At 34.5% G+C, this 25,576-nt stretch overlaps 2 protein-coding genes across 2 annotated transcripts; both read left to right on the top strand.

The window, feature by feature from the left end:
- The first annotated feature begins 14,348 nt into the window (after nucleotides 1-14,348).
- On the top strand, nucleotides 14,349-24,478 carry LOC128994795 (gastrula zinc finger protein xLCGF3.1-like). Its single transcript, XM_054419573.1, has 2 exons — nucleotides 14,349-14,530; nucleotides 22,579-24,478. The coding sequence occupies exon 2, from the start codon at nucleotides 22,882-22,884 to the stop codon at nucleotides 24,028-24,030; it is 1,149 nt and encodes a 382-aa protein (XP_054275548.1). The 5' UTR covers nucleotides 14,349-14,530; nucleotides 22,579-22,881; the 3' UTR covers nucleotides 24,031-24,478.
- LOC128994796 (gastrula zinc finger protein XlCGF7.1-like) lies at nucleotides 14,524-16,065 on the top strand. The gene has a single exon (XM_054419574.1). The coding sequence runs from the start codon at nucleotides 14,659-14,661 to the stop codon at nucleotides 15,598-15,600; it is 942 nt and encodes a 313-aa protein (XP_054275549.1). The 5' UTR covers nucleotides 14,524-14,658; the 3' UTR covers nucleotides 15,601-16,065.
- Nucleotides 24,479-25,576: the final 1,098 nt, after the last annotated feature.

Below are 25,576 nucleotides of genomic sequence, written 5' to 3'. Positions count from 1 at the left end.
CAACAACAAACACAACAAAGGTCCTTGCGGAACTCCAGGTTTGATTCTTATTATTTTAAAGGTATTTTTTAAGGTTGACCAGTTGTTTCAGACACAATCTCAACATACTGTCTTCTGTTAAAGAGATTTGATTCAAACCAATGCATATAACGTTCTGTTCTGTTATACCCAAATTTTGCAATTTATTAAAAAGTATATTGTGTGAGATACTGTCAAAAGCTTTTGTAAGGTCCATAAAAAATACCAATTACTTTATTTTCTTTGTCAATTATAGTGTCTGTAAAATCCATTAAACCAGTAGTTATAGGCTTGTCATGTTACTCGTCATTTAAAAAGTAATTAGCCTATTTACCAAATAATCTACAATACGTTTGTACATTACTCTTTTATATATTTTAGATATGGAACAGTGGTGGCGATAAGAGCTCACGGGTCCCACTGCAAGTTTGTTCACCGGGCCCCCCTCTACCAATAATCTTTAATAACATTATCTGAGGTATTTTAAACTTGCATTTTTGCTTGGCACGGCATCTCCCGAGGCACCAAGGCTTCATCATATCGTGAATACTTCTTGTAGCCATGGAATCATTATTATAATCTACCGTGATTGCAACAAACCCTAGGACATCATCAGATAACAGCATCATCGTCTCCCTTGTTTGTGGCCCAATCCCTAATATCCCTAATGCCCCACGGTGAAGGAAACATTTTTTCTGCAATTGCAGCACAATTCTAGATTATATCTCCGGTCCCACGCAAAAAGAAACGTCATCACTGTCTTCTGCAAAAACGTCAAAACCTAGAATATTGCGCATGGTCAAGGAAACATTAAAGTCGTCTTCCACTATCAATTTGTTTCAAGTTATTTACAATTGTGTTAAAAAGTTATTAACAATTGTTGATCTTGCCGCTAAAAAGCTAGACAATAGGCATATTTTCATAATAACTTAGTTGTTTTATTTTACATCTGTACATTAGATATTTTTTACCGAGATTTCGATCACAGGACGACCTCTAATACTAAATAAATAACCTCCCTTATATGGATGGGTTATTATAGGGAATGTCATTAGGCTACATTGAATTTCACAAACATATTTCCTTAAAAATGTCAGATTCATCCTCTGTTGCAAAAACATTATGTTTATTATTATGGAATAACCCATATGTCCGTACAACTATTTGTAACAATTATTGTGTTTTTGATGGAATAAATTATTTGCAATATTCATTAATTTCTATATTTTTACTGAGTACTTAAGTCTTCTGCTGCAGGGAAGGTAACGAAGTATTTGAGTGGAATATTAATAGTTATTATTTAACAGCTTAAGTAAATTGGATCAAAATACATTATGCGTAAACAAGCAAACTAATTTACTTATTCTCCATAAAAATAACATAAGAATTGATTTAAAAATTAAGTTCATTCTATGTTCACATCAACTGGTCGACTAAGTGTAATGTGGATAGACTATCTGCATAGATGATCACCGCGTGGGTACAGTGTTAATCCTTTCCTGATTTTGGTTAAATTTCCCTGGGGCAGGACAAATTTGAATGAGTTTGTGAACCAGCATTATCGTACAATGGGAACGGGGTTTTATGCATGAAAAATTTGATTTTCCCATTTTTTACTTTGATAACAAAAAATTTTCGAATTATCTCCAAACAATGCAGCCGAGCTTAAAAAATAATTTTGTACATTGATGTTTTTGTATGGTTATTAGTTACAGAGAAAAATAAAAAAGGTGTAAATTTAAAATTCCGATGTTATTATATATTTTGATCAAACTTGGCACAGTTATCTATTTTATAATACAATTTGGATATTGTACTAAAACACACTACATTACCATCTCTGTTAAAGCAAACGTAGATACTTGTTCAACCTAATGTCATTTAAATAGATTTAATTGAAAATCCAATAAGGTAAATTTGCTTAGCGTGCACGTTTGCAGCAGCGGGGGTATTGCTTATAATGGTAAATGAAATACTAATCTCTATTTACAGTAAGAAAAACAAACTGTTTGTTTTGCCTGACTCCGGCCATACTACGCAATAGTCCGTAATTCTTTCAAACTGACTAAGAAGGAATTTCCCTTGAAAGTTATCTTTGTCATGTTACGACTTTAAAAAAGGCACTAGACACATGGGCTCTGGACAGTCGTCAGTCGTTTACGAAGGAAGAATTGTACTTGCCAGAGCCCAGTTTTTTCACATTCAGTATTTGTGGCTTTGTCAAGGGTGCGCTTTTTTAGTGAAAACCATGTCTGTATATAAATCAAAACCATCAACACAAAAATCATATATGACCATATTATTACTTCCAGCTTGGTCTTCAAATAAGTTATGTATTCCTCTAAAAACTTAACTTAACATTATATTTTGAAAAGGTTAATAAAAATAATAAAAAATGTAAACCATAATCAATTCCTGAGTAAGGACCCATACTTAATCAACGATAAACTTACTACAGATTTGATTTATGTGAAAAAGCACCCATTTTGGAATAACCGCCATTTTGGCTAGGGGTGAGATATTCACCTCGGATTTGCGTCATTGTGTTTCTTTTGACAAGCCCTTCAAAATGAGGGGTCACTCAATAGAGGTTGCTATTTGAAAAAATAAGTCAACCCCTACCCCCTACCCTGTTAGGGGGGGGTTATACAATTTTTTTTGTGTAAAAAATAGTGGAACATGTTTTAAGAATCAATACTACAAACAGAATATTTTTATCTATTTCAGTTTTAATAATACAGATTTGTTTCAAGTCTTAATTTACTCACTGTATAACATTTATAGGTATAAATATGAAATATATTAGGTTATGCGTTATTCTGTTGTATATCATGCAAGTTTAAGAGTGTGTGAGTTTAAAATTTAAATGTCAATCACGTTTTAGAGCAGCTTAGTACATTAAAAGATTGCTGCAACGTTTGTTAAAGTGCAAACAAACTAGTTAATCCTGAATGATAATAAAACTGTAAACATTCTCTTCAAAAGTCCTTTGCGTCTAAAGACGTTATGCAGTGACATACTAAATTGATTCATTTAGGAGAGAGAAAATCCTTTACATCGAAGTGTACTATATGTGGTAGATCGTTTCAATTCCAAAGCTATATGAAGGAGCATACAAAGGTTCATACGGGGGAGAGACCTTTTAAGTGCACTACTTGTGAAAAGTTCTTTGCATTTAAAAGCTCTATATCATATTGCTATGGTCCATACAAGAGAGAAGCCTTATGAGTGCAATATATGTGGAAAATCCTTTGCATCAAAAGACTACTTGAAGACAAATGCAATGGTTCATACAGGCGAGAGACCTTATAAGTGCTCTACTTGTGGAACATTTTTTACAACCAAACATGTGATGATGACACATTCATTGGTTCATACAGGCGAGAGACCTTATAAGTGCACTACATGTGACAAATACTTTGCCTCTAAGAACGATATGAAGAGACATTCATTTGTTCATACATAAGAGAGACCTTACAAGTGCACTACATGTGGAAAATTCTTTGCGTCTAACACCGTTATGAAGACACATATTGCAAGGATTCATACAGGAGAGAGACCGCATAAGTGCACGTCATGTGGAAAAACCTATGAAACCAAATTTGAAATAAGGAGAAATTTATTGATTCATAATGGAGATATACCTTGCATTTATAAGCCCTTTGAAGAATCATATAACATTAAATAAAACTATACATTCATTCAATTTACAGTTATTCATTTAAATGAACTAAAAACTAACTTGAATACAATAAAGGTTTATGAAGGGGAAAAATTGCTTAACATTGTTTTTTTATTTAATGTTTTAAATTAAACAAAATTTGTAGAACAAACTATACAGTTTTTTTTAGCAAAATATCTAAACAGCATAAGCTAAGCATCTTGTAGGTCACAAAGTGTAGGTTGCATAATGTCTTTTTTCAATACTTGAACTAATAAAATAAAACATATTTCTCGTTATAACTTGCCTGTTAGCCTATGTTGTTACAACCCACTACATCTGACACTTTTTTCATCTGACACAAAGTGTTATTTGTAAGCAATAAAACTTTATTTTTAAAGAATCGGCAATTGTATGTAAAACTGTTCTTATGTGTGAAGGTGTCTTAAGTGTGACTAATTCTTAAATAGTTCGCACTTTAAGAAAACAGATTTGTGCATTACCATAATGGTATTGAAAACCCCTCCCCCTACTCTAAGGCCATGTAACGCTTAGCCCCACCCTTGAGCGTTAAGTAATTTAGGTAGACTTAGAAAGCTGTCAATGACTGCAAATCAATTATTTATCATAAATTGTAAGCCTAATATGTTATTGGCAATCTCATAATTTTTTTTTTGGCTTTCTTTGTCTCTATTTAAGAACAAATCACATTTTTTAGTTCCCTTCATTAATTTTTTCCAAGTTTCTTACAATTGTGTTAAAAAGTTACTAAACTTTTTTGAACTTGCCGCTAAAATGCTAGTCAATATGCATATTTTTATAATAACTTAGTTATTCTATTTAAAATATAAACATAGATATTATTGACCGAGATTTTAACCACAGGACGACCTCCAGTGTTAAATAGATAATCTCCCTTATATGGATGGGGCATCATAGGGAATGTCATTAGGCTATATTTAATTTTCACAAATATATTTCCTTAGAAATGTCAGATTCATCCCTTGTTGCAAAAACAATATGTTTATTATTATGTTAATATGTTTATTCACCCTTTCCATAGTTCAAGGTATTTACATTAAGACCATTGATTATAGGATAAAAACATTAACGCATTGTTTCTGCAACGGGAAATTAGTAAAATCTTTACGAAATCCCGTCAAAAAATGCTACTGTTGCCTGTAGATTTCTAGATCTGTGGGTCTGTGGTAATTAAATATATTTGACAGCTTGAATTTTTGTTACTGTGTAAAATTAGCTTTAGTTGTTTGTTCAACGTTGTTCAAATTAAGGTCTAAAAATAAAATGTTCTGTCTGAAACTCAGTAATGAAACTTTGACATAGGCCTACTGTACAAAACAATGATAGTTAATAGAGTAAAATTATTGATTAAACAACATTCTACTGATCAGAACGGTACAGTGGGTACCAATGTGTGGCGGTAGGTAGAAATAATGCATCTGTGATCGGTGCTGCAACCCCATGGCAGGAGGCTTGCTCTAAAGACTAGGTTAATAATTATTTGATTGGCAAGTGGCAATAAGTCGTATTAAACTGCGCTGTAGTCTCACATTCACAAGTGATATGAAAAAAAATAGTTTTGCCACAGGATTAATGCATTATGCGCCTTCGTTTGTTTCCTGTTTTTGTAAAAGTATGTTTTATGTTTCCGCGTGTCGTATCTTTTAATAAGCTCTGATGACGACCTTTAAATTATGCGATTACTTGATCACACCTTTTAGGATTCATTAACCCATTGGCGCCGACTTACGAGCGTTACTCGTACGGCCGCTGCAGGCCCGGAGGCCGACTTACGAGAGCCGCTCGTGTCACCGCTAGACAGCGCCATTTTTTATTTAGTTATTATTATTTTTCGCCCTTTTTGTTTCTTCTTACTATTATAATGTTTATAAATATCTTGCTTCTTGATTTGCGTATTTACTCATTTATTTTAGCGAATAACAAACAATTTTGTGTTGCCATGGAAACCACATATCACCAAAAATCAGCTGCGGTAAGGTAAGCAAACAATTTTTTAAAAATTTTATTACTTATAAAAGTACACAACTTTTGATTTTTCTACGTAGGGAATCGATCGACCTTTATAATAGTAGTGTTATTTGGTGTCTGGATTAATCTTGGAATTTGTATATCAAGTTTACTTTCAAAATATTGTTTTTAAAATTTTTATTTTTATAATCTTTATATATATATATATTTTTAGTTTACAACTTTGACTATAAAATTAACACTTTTCTGTAGACAATTTTACTGTGAACAAAATGGTGAAAGAATTATTAATTTATTACCTAAGGTTTTCTTTCTACAGCAGTTAGAGTAAAAATGTACAAATTCGGTAAAATTAATTGCCGCCAGAGGGTGCTGCAGGTAGCGGATTAATTCCTTCCCCAATGGGTTAAAACCGATCTCAGTTGTCACTACAACACCCAAGTAAACGATCAGATAACAATTTTCTTTTTGACAAAACCGTAAATAAAAAATAATCTAAGAAAAATTTAAAAACCATTGCAGTATTACGAGTTTGTTTTTACATAATAGGTTTTTTATGTTAAAAATCAAGATTCAAGATTTATTTCGGCCATCTATTTACAATAAGCACTGTCGAAAATGTTGAACTTAATTCCATATTTCAGACTTTTAATGAAAAAAATAACCTACTGAAAACCAAGACAACAAACAGCACTACTGCCAACACCTTACACACAAGTTTTTATACATTTATTCTGGAAGTAAACACTATTGAAAAACCTATCCTTTTTATTACGACCTGTTTTTTTATACCTGTTTGAATAACCCACCAAAGCTACTAAAATAGGCTTTATTTGCGGGCCTAATGTACCGATACTATTTGTCCTTAGAAAGGTTTCGGCTACTCCCTGAACCTGAATGTATGTTCATTTTCGGTTTCAAGATAAGTACCCAATAATTATTTCATCACACGCAATGGATAGCGTGAACTTGAGCAATATCACGTTAAATGGTCAAAGATCTCGTTGGCAGCCAATAGCTTCTTTGGCAGTCCACTCACTTATTTGATCTTTGATGGGATTCTCGTATCCTGGACACTATTAAACTCGCATGATATACAATAGAATAATGTATAACCGAAATATTTAATATTTATGCCTATAAATATTATATAAATATACTAGTGTACATGTTGCTCGAAATCGAGCAATTGCAAAAAAGTAAAGTAGTCATTGAAAAACAAATAACTTTACAAACGAATAAAAATCATAATTTCCGATGAATTTAAAAGACTCAAATAATAGATTACGTGCCTAACAGTTCTATTTAATAAACATTTCTTGTAAATATTTTTTCATTTTTCAAAAGCTGATCTGGTTTTTTAGTGTATTCTACAAATGTTTCCCACTTATAGCCGCATTTGGTTGTCCATATTGATCTTAGTCAATGATAATGTAGTCTGCATATTTTTTTATAGCGATAACATTTTGTTTACATTACTTACGAACCACCTGATTCTCTGCATAGCCTCTCTGATACAATTTTATTTGCTTCAATTGGAATTAATTTGGCTAGTTATTGTTATAACGTAAATTATATTTACCTGGAAAAATGCAGAATTGAAAGGCCTAATGTTGTTCAGATGGTTTGTTGTTTCCCTTAAATGTGAATAATGAGAATCCTTCAATTAAAGTTTTAATAAGGTTTCTCGGATAAAGTAATATTCTTTTTAAAATCACTTGACCTTTATGAAAACATATATTTAATGTCCTCGCCTTACCAGTTTAAATCAGCATTAGAGGGTTTTCCTTTGCCAATTATCATAATGTTAAGTCCATGTTTAAAACAAAATAGTTGTACTATGGCTAACATCCTTGTTCATTGTTTGTGGGAATCTTCATATTGTAGGTGTTCTTAATTATATAGGCTAATAACGATAGTACTTACCTAAATTTTGTTTTCTCTATATTTCTTCTACTTCGTGACGTTCTATGACTTATGATAGATATTTTAGTAATGTAACATTTTAATGCAGTAACTCAAGTCTTTCTTTATTTAATCACAATCATCATATATACAATAAAAACTGAACAGAACATATGTAAATTAACAAATATAGTATAAGCCAGTACATTTGGAATGGACACATCAATCCTCCCCCTTAAATTTAGAAGGTAACATGTGGTTGATATGCCGCCTCCATATAGATCCATCATCCATTTCAAGAACGTAAATTAACTGTCCATCCTTGCTCTTTACTTTACCAAACATCCACTTGTTTTTCTTGTCTCTGAAATCATAAGCTTGAACTCTTTCCCCCCTTTTAAAGTCTCTTATTCCCTTTGCACATTTAAAGTCACTGTTTGAAGGTGTGTTATTTGTTATCATCAAATCTAGTCTCGTTCTCACATTTCTCTGAAACATTAGGAAGTAAGAATTTGATCCAGTGGAGTTTCTTGATTGTCTCATTTGCATCAAGAATCTCTGTAACTTAATTTCCATATTCCCTCCTTCATCTTTCATGGCTTGTAGACCTTTCTTTATAGTTTGGACAAATCTCTCCGCTTGACCGTTGGAAGAAGGGTGGAATGGAGCACTTGTCTTGTGTAACACACCGTAGTTTTTCAAAAATGTTTCAAAAGTATGTCCACAAAATTGTCTGCCATTATCTGACACTAAAGTAAGTGGAATTCCAAATGTAGAAAACAATCGTCTTAATTTTGTGACACACCATTCAGAAGAAGTATTTTTTGTTTGAAATACCATGACCCATTTTGTGTAAGCGTCAACGACAATAAAAAAATAATTGTTTCCAAAACAAGGCCCAGCAAAATCTATATGTATTCTTTGCCAGGGACCATCAGGGGTTTGCCATGGATGAGGAGTCGTTTGAGGTGGTTTGTTTTGTTTTAAACAACACTGTTTACAAGTCTTAGCCAGATGTTCAATATCATGATCGATGCCTTGCCAATAGCAGTAGCTTCTCGCTAAAGCCTTCATTTTAACTATTCCCAAGTGACCAAAATGAATTTCTGTAAGTACTTTTGATTTCAAATTTTTTGGAACGACAACTCTATTACCTTTAAATAAACATCCGTCTTGTAATGTAAATTCATAATCATTGTATCCAAGATTCTCAAGGCTCTTTCCTTCTTCTAAATGTTGAATGATGGTTTTAAGGTGTTCTTCCTTCAGTGATTCATCTGCAATCTGTTGTTTTGTAACTGGGAGTGTTTCTAATTGGTTGATTTGAAAGACAGAATAATCATCAATTGAGTTTGGTAGCGACTTTTCATGTGGAAATCTCGACAAAAAGTCTGCATTGCCGTGTTTTTCTGTTCCTCTAAATTCAACTGTATAGTCAAACCCTGAAAGAAAATGAGCGTAATTGAAGATTCTAGTCGCTGCCATAGTAGGTAATGTCTTTTGAGGATCGAATATGGACACAAGGGGTTTATGATCGGTTATCAAGACAAACTTTCGTCCATATATGTATGGAAAGAATTTCTTTAGTCCAAAATAAATAGCTGCAGCTTCTTTATCAATCTGACTGTATTTTACTTCACTTTTTGTCAGAGTGCGAATGCAATAGGTTTTTCTGTACCATTTCCTAGTCTGTGAGAAAGAACTGCTCCGAGTCCTACAGGTGATGCATCTGTTGCAAGAGTAACTGTCAGATTGGGGTCAAAATGAGTTAAAATTTGTTCACTTGTTATTTCTTCTTTGACTTTTTGAAAGCTATTTTCACAATCAGAGCTCCATTACATTACATTACATTATTTGTCATGAGAGCCGAAGCCCCCTGACTACATACCCGGTACCTGTCGTGAGACTTACCCGGGCCCCATGATGTAGGCCGAAGCTTACGCATCAACCTTTTGCACATCATGGGCGGATGACTTAAGGTCATCAGGCTCACCGGCTGCCGAAGCAGACCCTTCGGAAAGAGGGTTGCCCCTCAATCCTAACCAGGGTTTCCGGCTACTTGTTTAAGCGTCACTCCACCTGGGTTCCACTAGGTCGGGACCTAGAGGTCCATGGTAGAGCGCCCCGACGCATTTAGTGCAAGTAACACTCGGGACCTATCTAATCCCTGACAGGCGAACCCGCCATCAATAGCCAGAAGGAAGGGGACCGTCAGCACGCTGACGGGGGGAACCCCAACCTCCCATTTACACCACTACCCGATTGAGGCCTTACCCAGTTGCTGGGAAACCAGAGATAACCAGAGCGATAGATCCCCAGATACCCCTGGCGGGCTCGGACCCAGCACCCGATCTACTTCGTTTGCCCGTCAGACCCAACATCACTGCCAGGCCATCAGGGTTTCCCAAAAGGAGGCAGGTATAGAAGTGGGACCCACCCGGATGAACCTATCCACCAGAGGTGGCGACACCCTTGACTCAATTGAGGTTCCGGGAAGAACCCCCCACGCTCAAGATAACCATACCGTCCGTGCTCAGAGACAGGGATTGGTTTGCATAAGTGCCTACAAACCGTTACCCTCACACTGCGGAAAGTTACGTTGCCCTTGAGTGTCCCCGTGAGCTGCGGGTACTTGCCCGTTTTCACCTCCAGGAAAGGTTACTTCCAAAGTCGAGGATTTGCCACACTGAATGCTGGTCGCACACAACAAGCAGGCCGAAGCCCAGAGAACCATAGACACAGGTAGGTTAGAGAATATGATGCACTTCCATCTCTCCTAGAGCTAAACACCCCTCCATCCTGGATAAAGGAATGTCACTGGGACCCAATGCCCAGTCGTCCATGTCTGTGGCCTACTTGAAAATGCCGATACCAACACCGAGCAGTTACCTCCCCTTTGGGGGCTAGGTATTTCACCTCCCAGGACGAGGCTACTTCCAAAGTCGAGGATATGCCTCACAAAATGTCAGTCGAACACAACAGGTAGGACGAGCCCGAAGAACTCAGTCACAACCACAAGCTACAGGCAGGTGAAAGATCTATGAACTTAATCAACACTAGCAGAGCTGAACACCCCACCACCCTGAATGGAGGGAATGTCACTGGGTACTCTCACTTTGGGTACAACCCAAAGAGGCTGGCTTGTCCAGTCGTCCATAGCTTGTGGCCTACCTGAAGTGCCGGTTCCAACACCGGGCAATTACCTCCCCTCTGGGAGAGCTAGGGTCCGCGTGGTCGCCCAGGCCACGTACCCACGCAAGCGTGGGCCCCCTGCGGGTAATCCAGTTGGGTAATCAGAGCTCCAGATGAACTTAGCATTTTTTGTAAGTAATCTTGTCAAAGGATATACTTTGGTTGAGTAGTTTTGTATAAATTTGCTGTAGTACATGGCCAAGCCTAAAAATGTCTTCAATTCACTTACATTTGTAGGTCTTCTAGCATTTTGAATCGCTACAGTTTTCTCAGGACTTTTGTGTAGACCTTTTTCATCAATAATGTGCCCGAGGTATTTGATACTTTTTTCAAAAAACTTACATTTGTCTCCATTCAAATGTAAGTTGTGCTTCTGTAGAACTTCTAATACCTTCTCTAATCTCAGAAGAGTTTCTTCGTAAGTTGACCCCTGGACTAAAATGTCGTCGAAAAAACATTGTACGCCATCCATACCTTGTAGTAAGGAATCCATGAATTTTTGCCACAGGGAAGGAGCAACCTTAACCCCAAACATCAGTCTATTTACTTTGAACAACCCTTTATGAGTACTTAGTGTTTGCATTTTGCTACTCTCTTCATCCATTTTCATATGTAAATAAGCATTGCTTATATCAAGAGAACAGAAGTATTTGCCTCCACTCATTGTAGAAAAAATGTCTTCAATCCTCGGAATTGGGTATTTCTCGTCTTTCACGACTTTGTTCAAAGTAACTTTAAAATCAGCGCAGATACGAATGTCACCATTGGGTTTTATGACAGGCACAATAGGCGTTCCCCATTCCGAGTTGTCTACCTTGGTGATAATCTTTTGGGTTTCCAGACGGCTGAGTTCATTTTCAACTTTTGTCCTTATGGCATATGGAACCTGTCTGGCCCTTATGTATATAGGTCTTGAGTTGTCCTTCAAGTTAAGTTTTGCTTCAAAGTTTGGAATACACCCTATGTTTTTGTCAAATAAACCTTCATATTTTGCAAGTAATGAGTCCAGCTCCGGCTTCCTTGTTTCATTCATGTGTATAGATTTTATTTCTCCCCAGTCTAGTTTTATTTCTCTCATCCATTCACGCCCAAAAATCCTATCGACATGTTGATTAATGACAAAGATTTTTCCCATGAAACACTGTCCCTTATAGTCACATTTTACGTATGTTACCCCCTTAGGTTTTATGATCCCCCCTGTGTAGGTGCGCAGCTCTACACCAGTCTTGTAAAGTCTTTTGGAAGGAATTAGTCTTTTGTAGTCTTCATATGAAATCGATGTAAGTGATGCTCCAGTATCCAACTCAAAAGTAACGTTTTTACCTTCCAATTTTATATCAATGTGAAATTTGTCATCTCTCTTTTTGTCAGACAGTAAATTAATTTCATGGATATTGTCTTCAGAAATGTCATTATTTTCAGTGTAATGAACTTGCCCTTTACTGTTTTTATGTTTACTAAGGCATACTCTTGAAATGTGTCCGATCTTTCCACAGGTGTTACAGGTTTCATCAATCATTGGACAAACATTCGCTCTATGGTATATATTCCCACATCGGTAGCATTTTCCTTTCAGTGACTCAAAATCTGTTACACGAAATTTACTACCAGTACTTGTATAAGATCCTGTGTTGTATGATTTTGTTCTAGGTCTATGAATTTGTTCATTGGATGTAATATTATTTCTAGCTTTAAACTTTACTTGATTTATGTCTACGTTTCCACTCTTTTGACATATCAAAGTACTTTCAAATTTTGAAAGTTCCATCGTAGTAGCTGTGTTAAGAATTTCTACAAATTGTTTGTGGTCACATTTCTGTAAAAGCTGAGTTTTAATGTCTTTGTCATTAAGTCCACGTATGAGTTGTAGTCGTAAAAGCATGTCTAATACAGATTTTCCACAAGCTTTGCAATTGAATTTGCAATTAGTTGACAACCTTTTTAGTTCTGTAGCAAAGTTTGAAATAGATTCTCCTTCTTCCTGTATTCGACTAATAAATGTGTGTTGTAAAGCCAAAATACTTTTTTTAGGATCTAGAAAGTTGTAAAGCAAGGTCACAAGCTCCCCATACTCTTTATTTATAGGATTGTCTGGTGTACATAGGTCGTATAGTTTCTGATGTAGAAGAGGTTTCAAGGCATGTAAAAGTGTAAAAGTTTTTAACTTAGGATCATTTATACCTTTTAAAGTCATAAAAACCTCCAGTCTTCTGGCAAAATTAGAAAAGTTTTCCCTTTCATCGTAAGGAGTAAAGCTCAAATTTGAAGTAGGAAGAACTGGAATCGGTGTATTAGCTTGTAGATTTTCAGTGGTGCAACTATTTTGATTGGGAATAGAGCTATGTTGAATACTTGGCATATGAAGTAATTGGGCATCCATTAATCTTGCTTTTGTATCAATCAGCATGTTTTCAATACTTTCCCTGTAAGTTAGCTCGTTTTCTAAATCTTCTTCTTCTGTATAGAAGTCGATCTTGTCTTGAATTAGGCCATACTTTGATTTAATCTCAGCTAACAAATCAAGTCTAGTTTGAATTTCATTGATAGAAAATGATCCTTTGTCCACATACTTCTTTACATTTCCAAGCTGAAACTTGACTGTTCTTCGCAATGATTTCAATTTCCTAACTTTATTTACATCTTCTGCTATTTTTTCTAAATCTTCCATTATTCTCGTCGCCATTGATAGATATTTTAGTAATGTAACATTTTAATGCAGTAACTCAAGTTTTTCTTTATTTAATCACAATCATCATATATACAATAACAACTGAACAGAACTTTATGTAAATTAACAAATATAGTATAAGCCAGTACATTTGGAATGGACACATCAACTTACTTATGTTTTCTTGGTAAACAAATCGGTTCTTTCAATGATTGCTCAAGAAATATAGTACAATTTCAATTGTCCAGGCTTCTCGATTTTTTACATTCTAATATGTTCAAATGTAAATTAAAATAGTTAATATTTAATTTCAACAAAATCAGTAAATGTGTAAATGTGTAAATCCGTAAAAATGTGTTTCAATGAATGGAAAAATAAATAACAGCAATTAAATTATACAGCTGATTCATATGTAAACAATTATATTCACCATAAGGATAACACGGGAACTTTAAAAGCCAATTGGGCAGAGCCCAAGGGACTTTTTCAGAAATTTAAGGGCAGTTTGCAAGTCTACGCGACACTTTCCAATGAGACGTCAATGGATAAAATCGGTTAAGAAATGGGGAAGTAATTCAACCGACAAACTTCGTGTTCGCGTATTTATTATATAGATTATATTATATTATACTAGCCTACTATATTATACTATGTGAACGGATTAATAAATGTTTTTAATTAAGTGTGATCTTCAGAAGGGAAAACAGATGAAATCAGACATAAACAAAATAATCTAATTTTAGCAAAAGATAATTAAGTTAACCCTGATTTAATACTTTAAAGAACCGTTCTAAATGTTATGTTTCCCTTAAACACAATAAATACAGTAATTCATTTTGTTAAACTAGAATTTAAATCATATTGAACTCTTTTTGTTGTAGGTTGAGACAGAAAAGGAATCAAAACAAGAGATCATTCTGATAAATTTATATAATGTAGTAGAAGATTTCAGAGAAACAAGAGAATAAGGAAAATAGCTCAAGTATATTGTAAAATACCTAACATGCATGGCAAGATTTAACTACAAGATTCAATGTCAAATGAGAACGGTAGCATATCATGTATCTGCTATACATGTAAGAAGTCCTACAACACAAGTTTACTCTTTAAAATACTTAAAAACCCCTCTGATTTGTTTACTTTCCTGATTAGGTAGCATATTTATGTGACGAGTTTCACAGACATAAAACGTGCAAGACTAGATATGTCAAATCACATTAAAAATTTGCCTCTCAAGTGTCTAATATGTAATCAAATCTGTTCAAGTCTATTTACCATGAAGGCTCATATGTTACATCACACTGGAGAGCGTCCTTTTAAATGTTTGTCATGTGAGAAAACCTTTTTCCAACCAAACCATGTAAAGCGTCATTTGTTGGTACACATTAGGAAGTGTTCTTACAAGTGCTCTTCATGTGGAAAATCCTTTGCGACAAAAGGGAATATGAAGACACATGCATTGGTTCATACAGAAGAGAGGCCCTATAAGTGCACTTCATGTGGAAAATCCTTTGCATCAAAAAGCCATTTGAAGACACATGCATTGGCTCATACAGGAGAGAAACCTTATAAGTGCACTTCATGTGGAAAATCCTTTTCATCAAAAGGATGTATGACGAGACATGCATTGGTTCATACTGGAGAGAGACCTCATACTTGCACTACATGTGAGAAATCCTTTACATCAAAAGACAAATTGAAGAGACATTCATTGACTCATACAGGAGAGAGGCCCTATAATTGCACTACATGCGGAAAATCATTTACATCAAAAGACAACTTGAAGAAACATTCATTGGTTCATACAGGGGAGAGACCTTATACTTGCTCTTCATGTGGAAAATCCTTTCCATCAAAAGAATGTATGAAGACACATACATTGGTTCATACAGGAGAGAGACCTCATACTTGCTCTACATGTGGAAAATCCTTTAAAGCGAAACTTGGGATGAAGAGACATTTGTTGGTTCATACAGGAGAGAGGCCCTATAAGTGCACTACATGTGGGAAATTCTTTGCAGCAAAAGGTTACTTGAAGACACATGCAATGGTTCATATAGGTGAGAGACCTTATAAGTGCACTACATGTGAAAAATCCTTCGTGTCTAAGAGCAAAATGAAGAGACATTCATTGGTTCACACATAAAAGATACCTTACAAGTGCACTACAAGTGGAAATAATCCTTGAGTCTAAGACCGTTATGAAGACACATATTGCAAAGATTCATACAGGAGAGAGACCTCATAAGACCACTTCATTTGGAAAATCTTTTGAAAACAAATATGAAATAAGGATAAATTTATTCATTCATAATGGAGTTACACCTTCAACATTTAAGTGTATTAAATGTTAAAAGTTGTCTGCATTTATAAGCCGTTTGAAGAATCATATAAAATTAAATGAAACTATACATTCATTCAATTTACAGTAATTCATTTAAATAAACTAAAAACTAAACTTGAACAGAATAAAGGTTTATGAAGGGGGAAAATGCTGAAATTGTTTTTTAAAATAAATGTTTTAATGAACACAAGATGTTTAGAACAAACTTTACAGTTTATTTTAGCTAATATCTAAACAGCATAAGCTTAACTTCTTTTAGGTCACAGAGTCTAGGTTGTATAATGTTTTTTTTTTTCAATACTTGAACTAATAAAATAAAACATTTTTCTCATAATAACTTGCGTGTTATGTTAGTACAACCCACTTAATCACTTTTTTTTATCTGGCACTTAAGGTGTTATTTGTAAGCAATAAAACTTTATTTTTAAAGACTCAGCAATTGTATGTCAAACTGTTCTTATGTGTGTAGGTGTCTTAATTGTGACTTTTTCTTAAATAATTTTATCATTTTGGCACTTTAAGAAATCAGATTTGTGCATTACCATAATGGTCTTGAAAACCCCTTTCCCCTACTCATAAGGCCATGTAACGCTTAGCGACACCCTTGAGCGTTAAGTAATATAGGTAGACTTGGGAACCTCTCAATGACTGCAAATAGCTAATTTATCATAAATTGTAAGCCTAATGTGTTCTTGGCAATCTCATAAATTGTTTGGCTTTCTTACTCTCTATTTAAGAACAAATAGTTTCCATTGATGTGAACTATAGACATACCATTCAGTAATGCAGGCTTTGAATAGATACTGCAATTAGGAATTCCATTAATGTAAACCAAAGATACCCACTGATTTTGGATACTGCAAGTAGACATTCCATTGACGTGAATCAGACGTGCCATTGACTTTGGATATAGCTTTAGACTTTTGATATATTATATTAGGCACTTCATTTATGTGAATCAAATGAACCATTGCTTTGGATCCTGCAAGTAGATTTCTCATTTATGTGAAGCAGGTACCATTGATTTAGGTTACTGGAAGAAGACAATTTACGTGGACCAAATGTAGCCTACTATTAAGTTTAGATACTGCAAGTACACTATTCGTTTACGTGAACCATACGTACCATCTACCTGTAAATAGACATTCCATTTAAGTGAACCAGGCGTACCATTGACTTTGGATGCTGCAAATAGGCATTTTATTTATGCGAACCCGTGGTGGAAGCTTCCACCATGTTGCGAACCAAAATGCATTATTGACATTGGATACTGCACGTAGACATTTAATGTATGAGAACCAGATGAAACATAGACTTTAGTTCCTGCAAGTAGACAGTTCATTTACGTGAACCAGACTTATAATTAATTGACTTTGAATACTGCAAATAGTCATTACATTTTTGTGAACCAAATATACCATTGATATTGGATACTGCAAGTATTTAATCTCATTTACGAGGAACAGATGTACCATTGACTTTAGAACAGTTTTGGATTAATATGAATCAAGAATCAAGAAGTTTATTGGCCATTAAATACAATGTACAGGAATACATTAGCGTACAATAGGCTTCGTCAAATAGTTTTAGTACAAAAAATCTTAAGTTTCTAGTCTAAGTCTGAAATGTACATTTAAGGTATTCTTCAATGCTATAAAATGCTTTTTGTTTTAGCCAGTTTGAGATAGTTTCTTTGAATTTTACAAGAGGTAGATTTCTTACAACTAATGGTAACTTGTTAAATAACAAAAATTGCTGGTAACTGTGACTTCTAAATGATTTGTGAAGGCGAATGTAAGGTGTTACAAGATTGTGTTTGTTTCTCGTGCTGTGTTCATGTTGATTACATTGTTCACTAAAATTAACTATATTTTCCTTAACATAAACCAGATTACAAAAAATATACATACATGGTAACGTCATTATTTTAAGACTAATAAAACTATCTGTACAATGTTCTTGATTGTTTTCTAAGCCTACCATGCAACGAATGACTTTCTTTTGCCATATGAATACTCTTTTTGCATCAGTGCTATTTCCCCATAAGCGCAGGCCATAGTTCAAATGAGAATTGAAAACACCATAGTAGACCATTAATAATACATCAGAACTGACACACTGTTTGAGTTTCCTCACTAAACAAGTAGCTCTAGCAAGTTTTTTTACATACAAGGTCAATATGGCTACTCCAGGTTAACTTGCTGTCTAACACAATTCCTAACAGCTTAACAGGTTTTAAAAGATCTTCATATTCATGACTAATACTATTTTTGAGTGTGAAGAGAATGTTTTCAGTTTTATTTTCATTCAGGAGTAGGTAGTTTGCACCATACCAAACTTTGCAGCAATCTTTTGAGGAACTAAGCTGCTTTAAAACATTATGGATATTTACACCTTTTTCAAGAATAGTTGTGTCTTCAGCATATAAAACAGAAAAACATGGAACATGTACAGCAAAATCATTGATAAAAACTAAGAATAAGAATGGCCCAAGGACCGAGCCTTGTGGAACACCTGCTAATACTGACTTTGGTTGAGAAAAAACATTATTGACTTTAACTACTTGAGATCTATTGCTAAGGTAACTTCTAATTAAAGCTAGTTCCTTATCTCTAATACCATAATACTCCAATTTCCTGCAAAGAATAACATGTGAAACCATATCAAAAGCTTTACTTAGGTCTAACATACTACAGCCTGTGGCAAAATTGTTTTCAAAACCATTGAGGATATAATCTACAATGTTCTCTACAGCCTTGGTAGTTGAAGAATTAGGCATGAAACCAAATTAGTTAGTACTAAGCAAATTGTTACTTGTAAAATAATCATACATTTGCCTAAATAAACAAGTTTCGATTATCTTACTTATAATGGGGACAATAGCAATTGGTCTGTAGTTCTCTGGTAAATCTCTGCTACCTTTCTTAAAAATAGGGCTAATTATTGATTGCTTCAAACAATTTGGGAAAACACCTGTAACTAATACTAGGTTGACAATGTAGGTGAGATGTACTAGAATAGGGTCTATAATATTCTTCAATAGGTAGTTCGAAAGTCCAAAACAATCTTCGCTGCGAGAGGAGCTTAGATTAGTTACTATTGATTTCACAGTTTTCATATCAACTTTTTTTAATGAGAATTTATTTGAGTTGGTGGTAAACTTTAAATTACTAAGTAGTTTATAATAGTCTGGTACATTTGAGTTCTGATTGTGAGTCATACTTGTTGGTACATTAACAAGAAAAATCATTAAAGGTGTCAGGCGAAAGACATATTTCAGTCGGTACTTTGCTCTGCCCTGATTCACTTCTCACTATCTTCCAGGCCGCTTTGCATTTGTTTGTTGATTTATTAATTAGTTTGTTGTTTGCAGAAATTCTTGCCTCATTCATAGCTTTTGTGTAAACTTTTTTGGCATTTTTAAAGTTCATTTTGTCATTAACATTACCATTAGTCTTCTATATGTCATAAAGGTAAATGATATATTCTCTCATGTTTGCAAGTTCAGGTGTAAACCAGTTACTAGGTCCTGGCTTGGTTTTTGGTCTACATTTATTATTTACGATTGGACAATAAACATTGAGATAATAACAAAGTATATTTATAAACATAGAGATCGCAGCATCAATATCACGGTTGTTATATAATCCTAACCAGCTAAGATTTGAAAGACAATAATTAAAATCAGCTAGCCTATCAGTAGTAATCAGTCTCCTCTTAAAGTACATACACCGTATTCCATTTTCAATAATGAGTGGCCAGACGTTAAAAAAAACCACACATCTGCATGGAGAAATAACAGACAAGGAAGATCAAATATCACACAGCAATTGTTAAAAAATATCCACTCATTCAACAATACATTCAAGACAAGAGATTCAACGATAGGCTGATGGCTTCTGGTCAACATTTCTCAGTCCCATACAAAAAGAACATATGTGTAAAAAATATTAAAGACAGACAAGACTTTTAGATTTGACAAAAAATAGATGTGTATTTTTTGGACATTATTTACAATCATAATATAATAATAAAACATGTGTTAGTTCTATTAGAATAAATAAAGAAGGCAGGCATAAATTAAACATATTAAAGGCGGTGACACACTATCGATCTTTTCCCCGATCAAGACCCCGAACCGAGCAGGGAGAAGGGAGAAGGGAGATAAATATCAGCAAAATTTTACTCCGTACATTTCCCCGAACATGACCAAGACCAGACGAATTCTACCGAGCGCGGCAAAAGGGAGTTTAGAGAGAGATAGAGAGTGTGTGCGAGTGAGAGCGCGGAGGCAGTGCCGTGGAAAAGGGAAAAATTATTGTTAAAAGTCGCATTTTGAAAACTTGTCGCAAAAATAAAATATTCTAGAAAGGATGCTTAGTTATATCTATTGATTTCTATTGGTTTTATTCATTGAAATAACGTTACAGAATGATCATTTTAATTGCCTTTAATAATATTAATGTTTATATTATTTTTGAAAGAATTTAAGTCAACATCAATTACTTAATTCAACCTTAATATTATTGATATAATTGATTTAACGGTTTCTACACTTTCAACCTTGACCAAACAAACCACAAACATTACATCTTAAATGATTATAATATATAACGGCAACATATTACCCAACATTTATTTATTTTACCAATTAAAGGGTTTAATTGTCATATTAAATCAGAACTATCAATGCTAGCGCAGGCGGCCGCTCGGTGCGGCGCTCGCGACGATGTACGGGGCAAAAATGTACCGTGACACGAAAGCAGAAGAAACATAGTTTCTTTTCGACAATCATTTTCCATCTCTGCGATACATCTGCCTTCCTGAAAACTCCACATCGTTCACTTTTGTGGTTGTCGAGACAAAACATACAGTTAAACTGTTTGTCTTCGGTAGAACTGGTATAAACCGGCTTTATGTCAGTTTTCTTCTGCCAGAGTTTCTCTTCTGTAGGACGAAAGTAAATACTCAGGATTGAGCATTGTTTTTCCAACCAAGTGGAAAACTCCTTCAAGTCGGGACTGCTTAGAGCATTATTACTTACATGCTCAGCCCACCTGTATTTTAAACTATAGGGAAGTTTGTTGAGACATTCATTTAGTAAGTAAGGGTTTAATACATAATTTTCTAGATGTAATGACTCTGCTGTAGCAGTAAAATTCAAAATATTTGTCGAAAACTCAACAAGACTTGTAGTGTCGTCTTCCTTGACAGAAGTTAGCCTACGAGTCTTTTTTAACATTGACTCCAAAATGAGTTCTGGTCTACCAAAACGCATCTGTAAGGTCTTGATAATTGACTTAAGATTTTGACTTAAGACAAAAAGAGGCTTAACCATTCTAAATGCTTCTCCCTCTAGGCAATTCCTTACTCTTATGAGGTTGTCATCCTCACTAAAAAGATAGGCAGTTTTTTCATACGCCGAAAAAAATATCGGCCATTCGTCAGGCTTGCCACTGAAGCTTGGAAGTTTTTGACGAAATAAAACAGGCTGTATAGCTTTTTGGAAGGTATCCGCAAGCTTTTGCACGGCTGAGGTCATGATAGCTGATGAGGACTTAAGAACCGTCGGTTCTTTTTCATTCAACCACCTTTCAACCTTGCTTTGCGGTTCTTCCTCATCATCAAGATTTATGCTAAGTCCTACCTTGGTTTCAGATCGATTACTAGGGCGGCTTGACTGTTGACTGCCACACACTGAAGCAGACTCAAGCTCAGCTCTCGCTGTCAGCAGTTGCTTCTGTCGCTCTACTTCTCTAGCTTCCATTTGTCGTTGTCGCTCCATTTCTTCAACTTGTCGTTGTCGCTCCATTTCTCTTTCCTCATGGGCTCTTTCCAATTTCTGTATTTCTTCTAGCTTCTTCAACTCCACTTCCATTAATCGTCGTCTACTAGAAGAAGTACTAGATTTGGCAGATACTGATGGTTGGTCTTTACTTGGCTTTGGATTAACAGTTTTGTCGTTGTTATTCCCAATTGCTGGAGTATATCTGTCTGGAGGGTGTCTTTCCCTCTCTGATCTCCTTATTGACATGATAAAGTCGGGTTTCGGCACCAAATGTAAAAAATATTAAAGACAGACAAGACTTTTAGACTTGACAAAAAATAGATGTGTATTTTTTGGACATTATTTACAATCATAATATAATAATAAAACATGTGTTAGTTCTATTAGAATAAATAAAGAAGGCAGGCATAAATTAAACATATTAAAGAACACAAATCAATGTGTCAACATATTACAATATGGTTTACATACTTTTTTTTCGCCTTAACTCACTTACAGTTCCTAATTTCTTGGCCGGCTAGACACCCTGGTTTGTAATCAAAATTTCATTTTAAATAGGCTCAGCACAGTTTTTTCAGCAAAGCGTGTTTCGGATTATACAATGTTAGAATTTGAGGAGTTTGTATTGGTTAGTGGGATTTTATATTCAATATTCTGCTAAAAAGCAAGGCCCTGATTTTGTATCATTATACTATTCTTGAGCTTGTAGAAATGATCAGAATATTGTCAATATTCGCGAATTGATAAACTGTTCAGCCTATGTGAACGGATTAATAAATGTTTTCCATTAAGTTTGATGTTATTAAGAAGTGAATAGTTTGAAAAAATAATCTAATTTAAGCAAAAGAAAACTCATTGAGACAACCCTGATAAAATACTTTAAAGAACCGCTCAAAATCTATCCTCTAAAGGATTCTCCTACACACATGAAATCCAGTAATTCATTTTGTTGGACTAGAATTTAAATTATATTGAACTATTTTATGTTTTAGGTTGAGACATGTAGGATGAGACAGAAAAGAAATCAAAACAAGAGATTATACTGATAAATTTATATAATGCAATAGAAATATTCAGAAAAATAAGAGAAAAAGAAAAATCACTCAAGTATACTGTAAAATACCTAATATGCAAAGCAAGATTTGACTACAAGAAGATTCAAATTCAAATGAGAACGGTAGCATATCATGTATCTGCTATACATTAAAGAAGTCCTACAACACAAGTTTACTCTTTAAAATACATAAAACCCCCCTGATTTGTTTACTTTCCTGATTACGTAGCAGACTTATGTGATGAGTTCTACAGACATAAAACGTGCAAGACTAGATATGTCAACTCACACAAAAAACTTTCCTCTCAAGTGTATAATATGTGAGCAAATCTGTTCAACTCTATTTACCATGAAGGGTCATATGTTATATCACACTGGAGAGCGTCCCTTTAAATGTTTGACATGTGAAAGAACATTTGTCCGACTACACCAGGTAAAGAGTCATTTGTTGATACACCATGGAAAGTGTTCTTATAAGTGTACTGCATGTGGGAAATCCTTTACATCTAAATGCCAAATGATTACACATTCATTTCTCCATACAGGAGAGAGACCTTATAAGTGCACTATATGTGGAAAATTCTTTACTTCTAGCAGCAATATAAGGAATCACATTAAAATGGTTCATACAGGGATGAAACCTTATAAGTGTTGTATATGTGGAAAGTCCTTTGCATCTTCGAGCAATAAGAAGATACACTCATTTCTTCATACGGGAGAGAGACCTTATAAGTGCACTACATGTGGTAAATCCTTTGCATCAAAAGGCAACTTAAAGATACATACAATGGTTCATACAGGTGAGAGACCTTATAAGTGCACTACATGTGAAAGATCTTTTGTGTCTAACAGCGTTATGAGGCAACATTCATTGGTTCATACTAAAGAGAAACCTTACAAGTGTATTACATGTGGAAAATCCTTTGCATTAAAACGCTACTTGAAGAAACATGCATTGGTTCATACAGGAGAGAGACCTTACAAGTGCTCTACATGTGGAAAATCCTTTGCATCAAAAGGATCTATGAAGACACATGCATTGGTTCATACAGGAGAGAGACCTTATACTTGCTCTACATGTGGAAAATCCTTTACAGCGAAACGTGTGATGAAGAGACATTTATTGGTTCATACAGGAGAGAGGCCCTATAATTGCACTACATGCGGAAAATTCTTTACATCAAAAGACAACTTAAAGAGACATTCATTAGTTCATACAGGAGAAAGACCTTACAAGTGCTTTACATGTGGGAAATTCTTTGCAGCAGAAGGTTACTTGAAGACACATGCAATGGTTCATATAGGTGAGAGACCTTACAAGTGCACTACATGTGAAAAATTCTTCGTGTCCAAGAGCAAAATGAAGAGACATTCATTGGTTCACACATAAAAGATACCTTACAAGTGCACTACAAGTGGAAAAAATCCTTGAGTCTAAGACCGTTATGAAGACACATATTGCAAAGATTCATACAGGGGAGCGACCTCATAAGAGCACTTCATTTGGAAAATCTTTTGAAAACAAATATGAAATAAGGATAAATTTATTAATTAATAACGGAGTTACACCCTCAACATTTAAGTGTATTATATGTTGAAAGTTGTCTGCATTTATAAGCCGTTTGAAGAATCATATAAAATTAAATGACACTATACATTCATTCAATTTACAGTAATTTATTTAAATAAACTTAAAACTAAACTTGAACAGAATAAAGGTTTATGAAGGGGGAAAATGCTGAAATAGTGTTTTAAAATAAATGTTTTAATGAACATAAAATGTTTAGAACAAACTTTACAGTTTATTAGCATAAGCTTAACTTCTTTAAGGTCACAGAGTCTAGGTTGTATAATGTATTTTTTCAAAACTTGAACTAATAAAATAAAACATTTTTCTCGTTATAACTTGCATGTTATGTTGTTACAACCCACTTAAGCATTTTTTTCATCAGGAACTTATGGTGTTAATTGTAAGCAATAAAACTTTATTTTTAAAGTCTCAGCAATTTTATGTAAAACTGCTCTTTTGTGTGTAGGATTCTTTAAGTGTGACTAATTATTAAATAGTTTTATCATTTTCGCACTTTAAGAAAACAGATTTGTGCATTACCATAACGGTCTTGAAAACCCCTTCCACCTTCTCATAAGGCAATGTAACGCCCGGCCTCACCCTTGAGCGTTAAGTAATATATGCAGACTTGGGAACCTCTCCATGACTGCAAATAAATTATTTATCATAAACTGTAAGCCTAATGTGTTATTCGTAATCTCATTAAATGTTGGCTTTCTTCGTCTTCATTTAAGAACAAATCACATTTTTTGTTCCATTCAACAATTGATCTAAGTTATTTTCAATCGTGTTAAAAAGTTATAACAATTTTTTGAACTTACCACTAAGATGCTAGGCAATAGGCATTTTTTCATAATAACTTAGTTGTTCTATTTTAAATATGTACATAGATATTTTTGACTGGGATTTTGACCACAGGACGACCTCTATTACGTACTAAATAAATAAACTCCCTTATATGGAGGGCCTATAATTTTTGTTTTTTCATTAGGTGTACAAATATATAAGTTTTAGGCGTAACCTTTTATGTTCACATATTTAATAGTGGAGAGTTCAAACATTGTTGAGTGGACAGGTGTACATCGATTGGGGCTTATCCAAAAGTAAAATAGTTTCCTGTATTACATTCTGTGGAAACAGTGAGGAACTATTTCATTGCATGACTAATACAGTTGTGATCATTCAAACTTACAAAACAGTTGGTGAAAGTAAAAATCTTCTTTTAAATTATATTTATTTGTAAACATTGTAGTTCCAAAAGTCTGACATTGGACCCCTTTAAAACCCTCTGGGGTGGAGCCCTTTTATTGGATCCGCACCAAACTTCACACCAACCATCCTTGAATAATGCTTAATAATGCCTGAA

This window comes from Macrosteles quadrilineatus, unplaced genomic scaffold (assembly GCF_028750875.1).
Source record: "Macrosteles quadrilineatus isolate MER2022 unplaced genomic scaffold, UCM_ALF_1.0 Scaffold_5__1_contigs__length_97177068, whole genome shotgun sequence".
Lineage (NCBI taxonomy): Eukaryota > Metazoa > Arthropoda > Insecta > Hemiptera > Cicadellidae > Macrosteles > Macrosteles quadrilineatus.
This window is presented reverse-complemented; position numbering and strand designations above follow the sequence as displayed.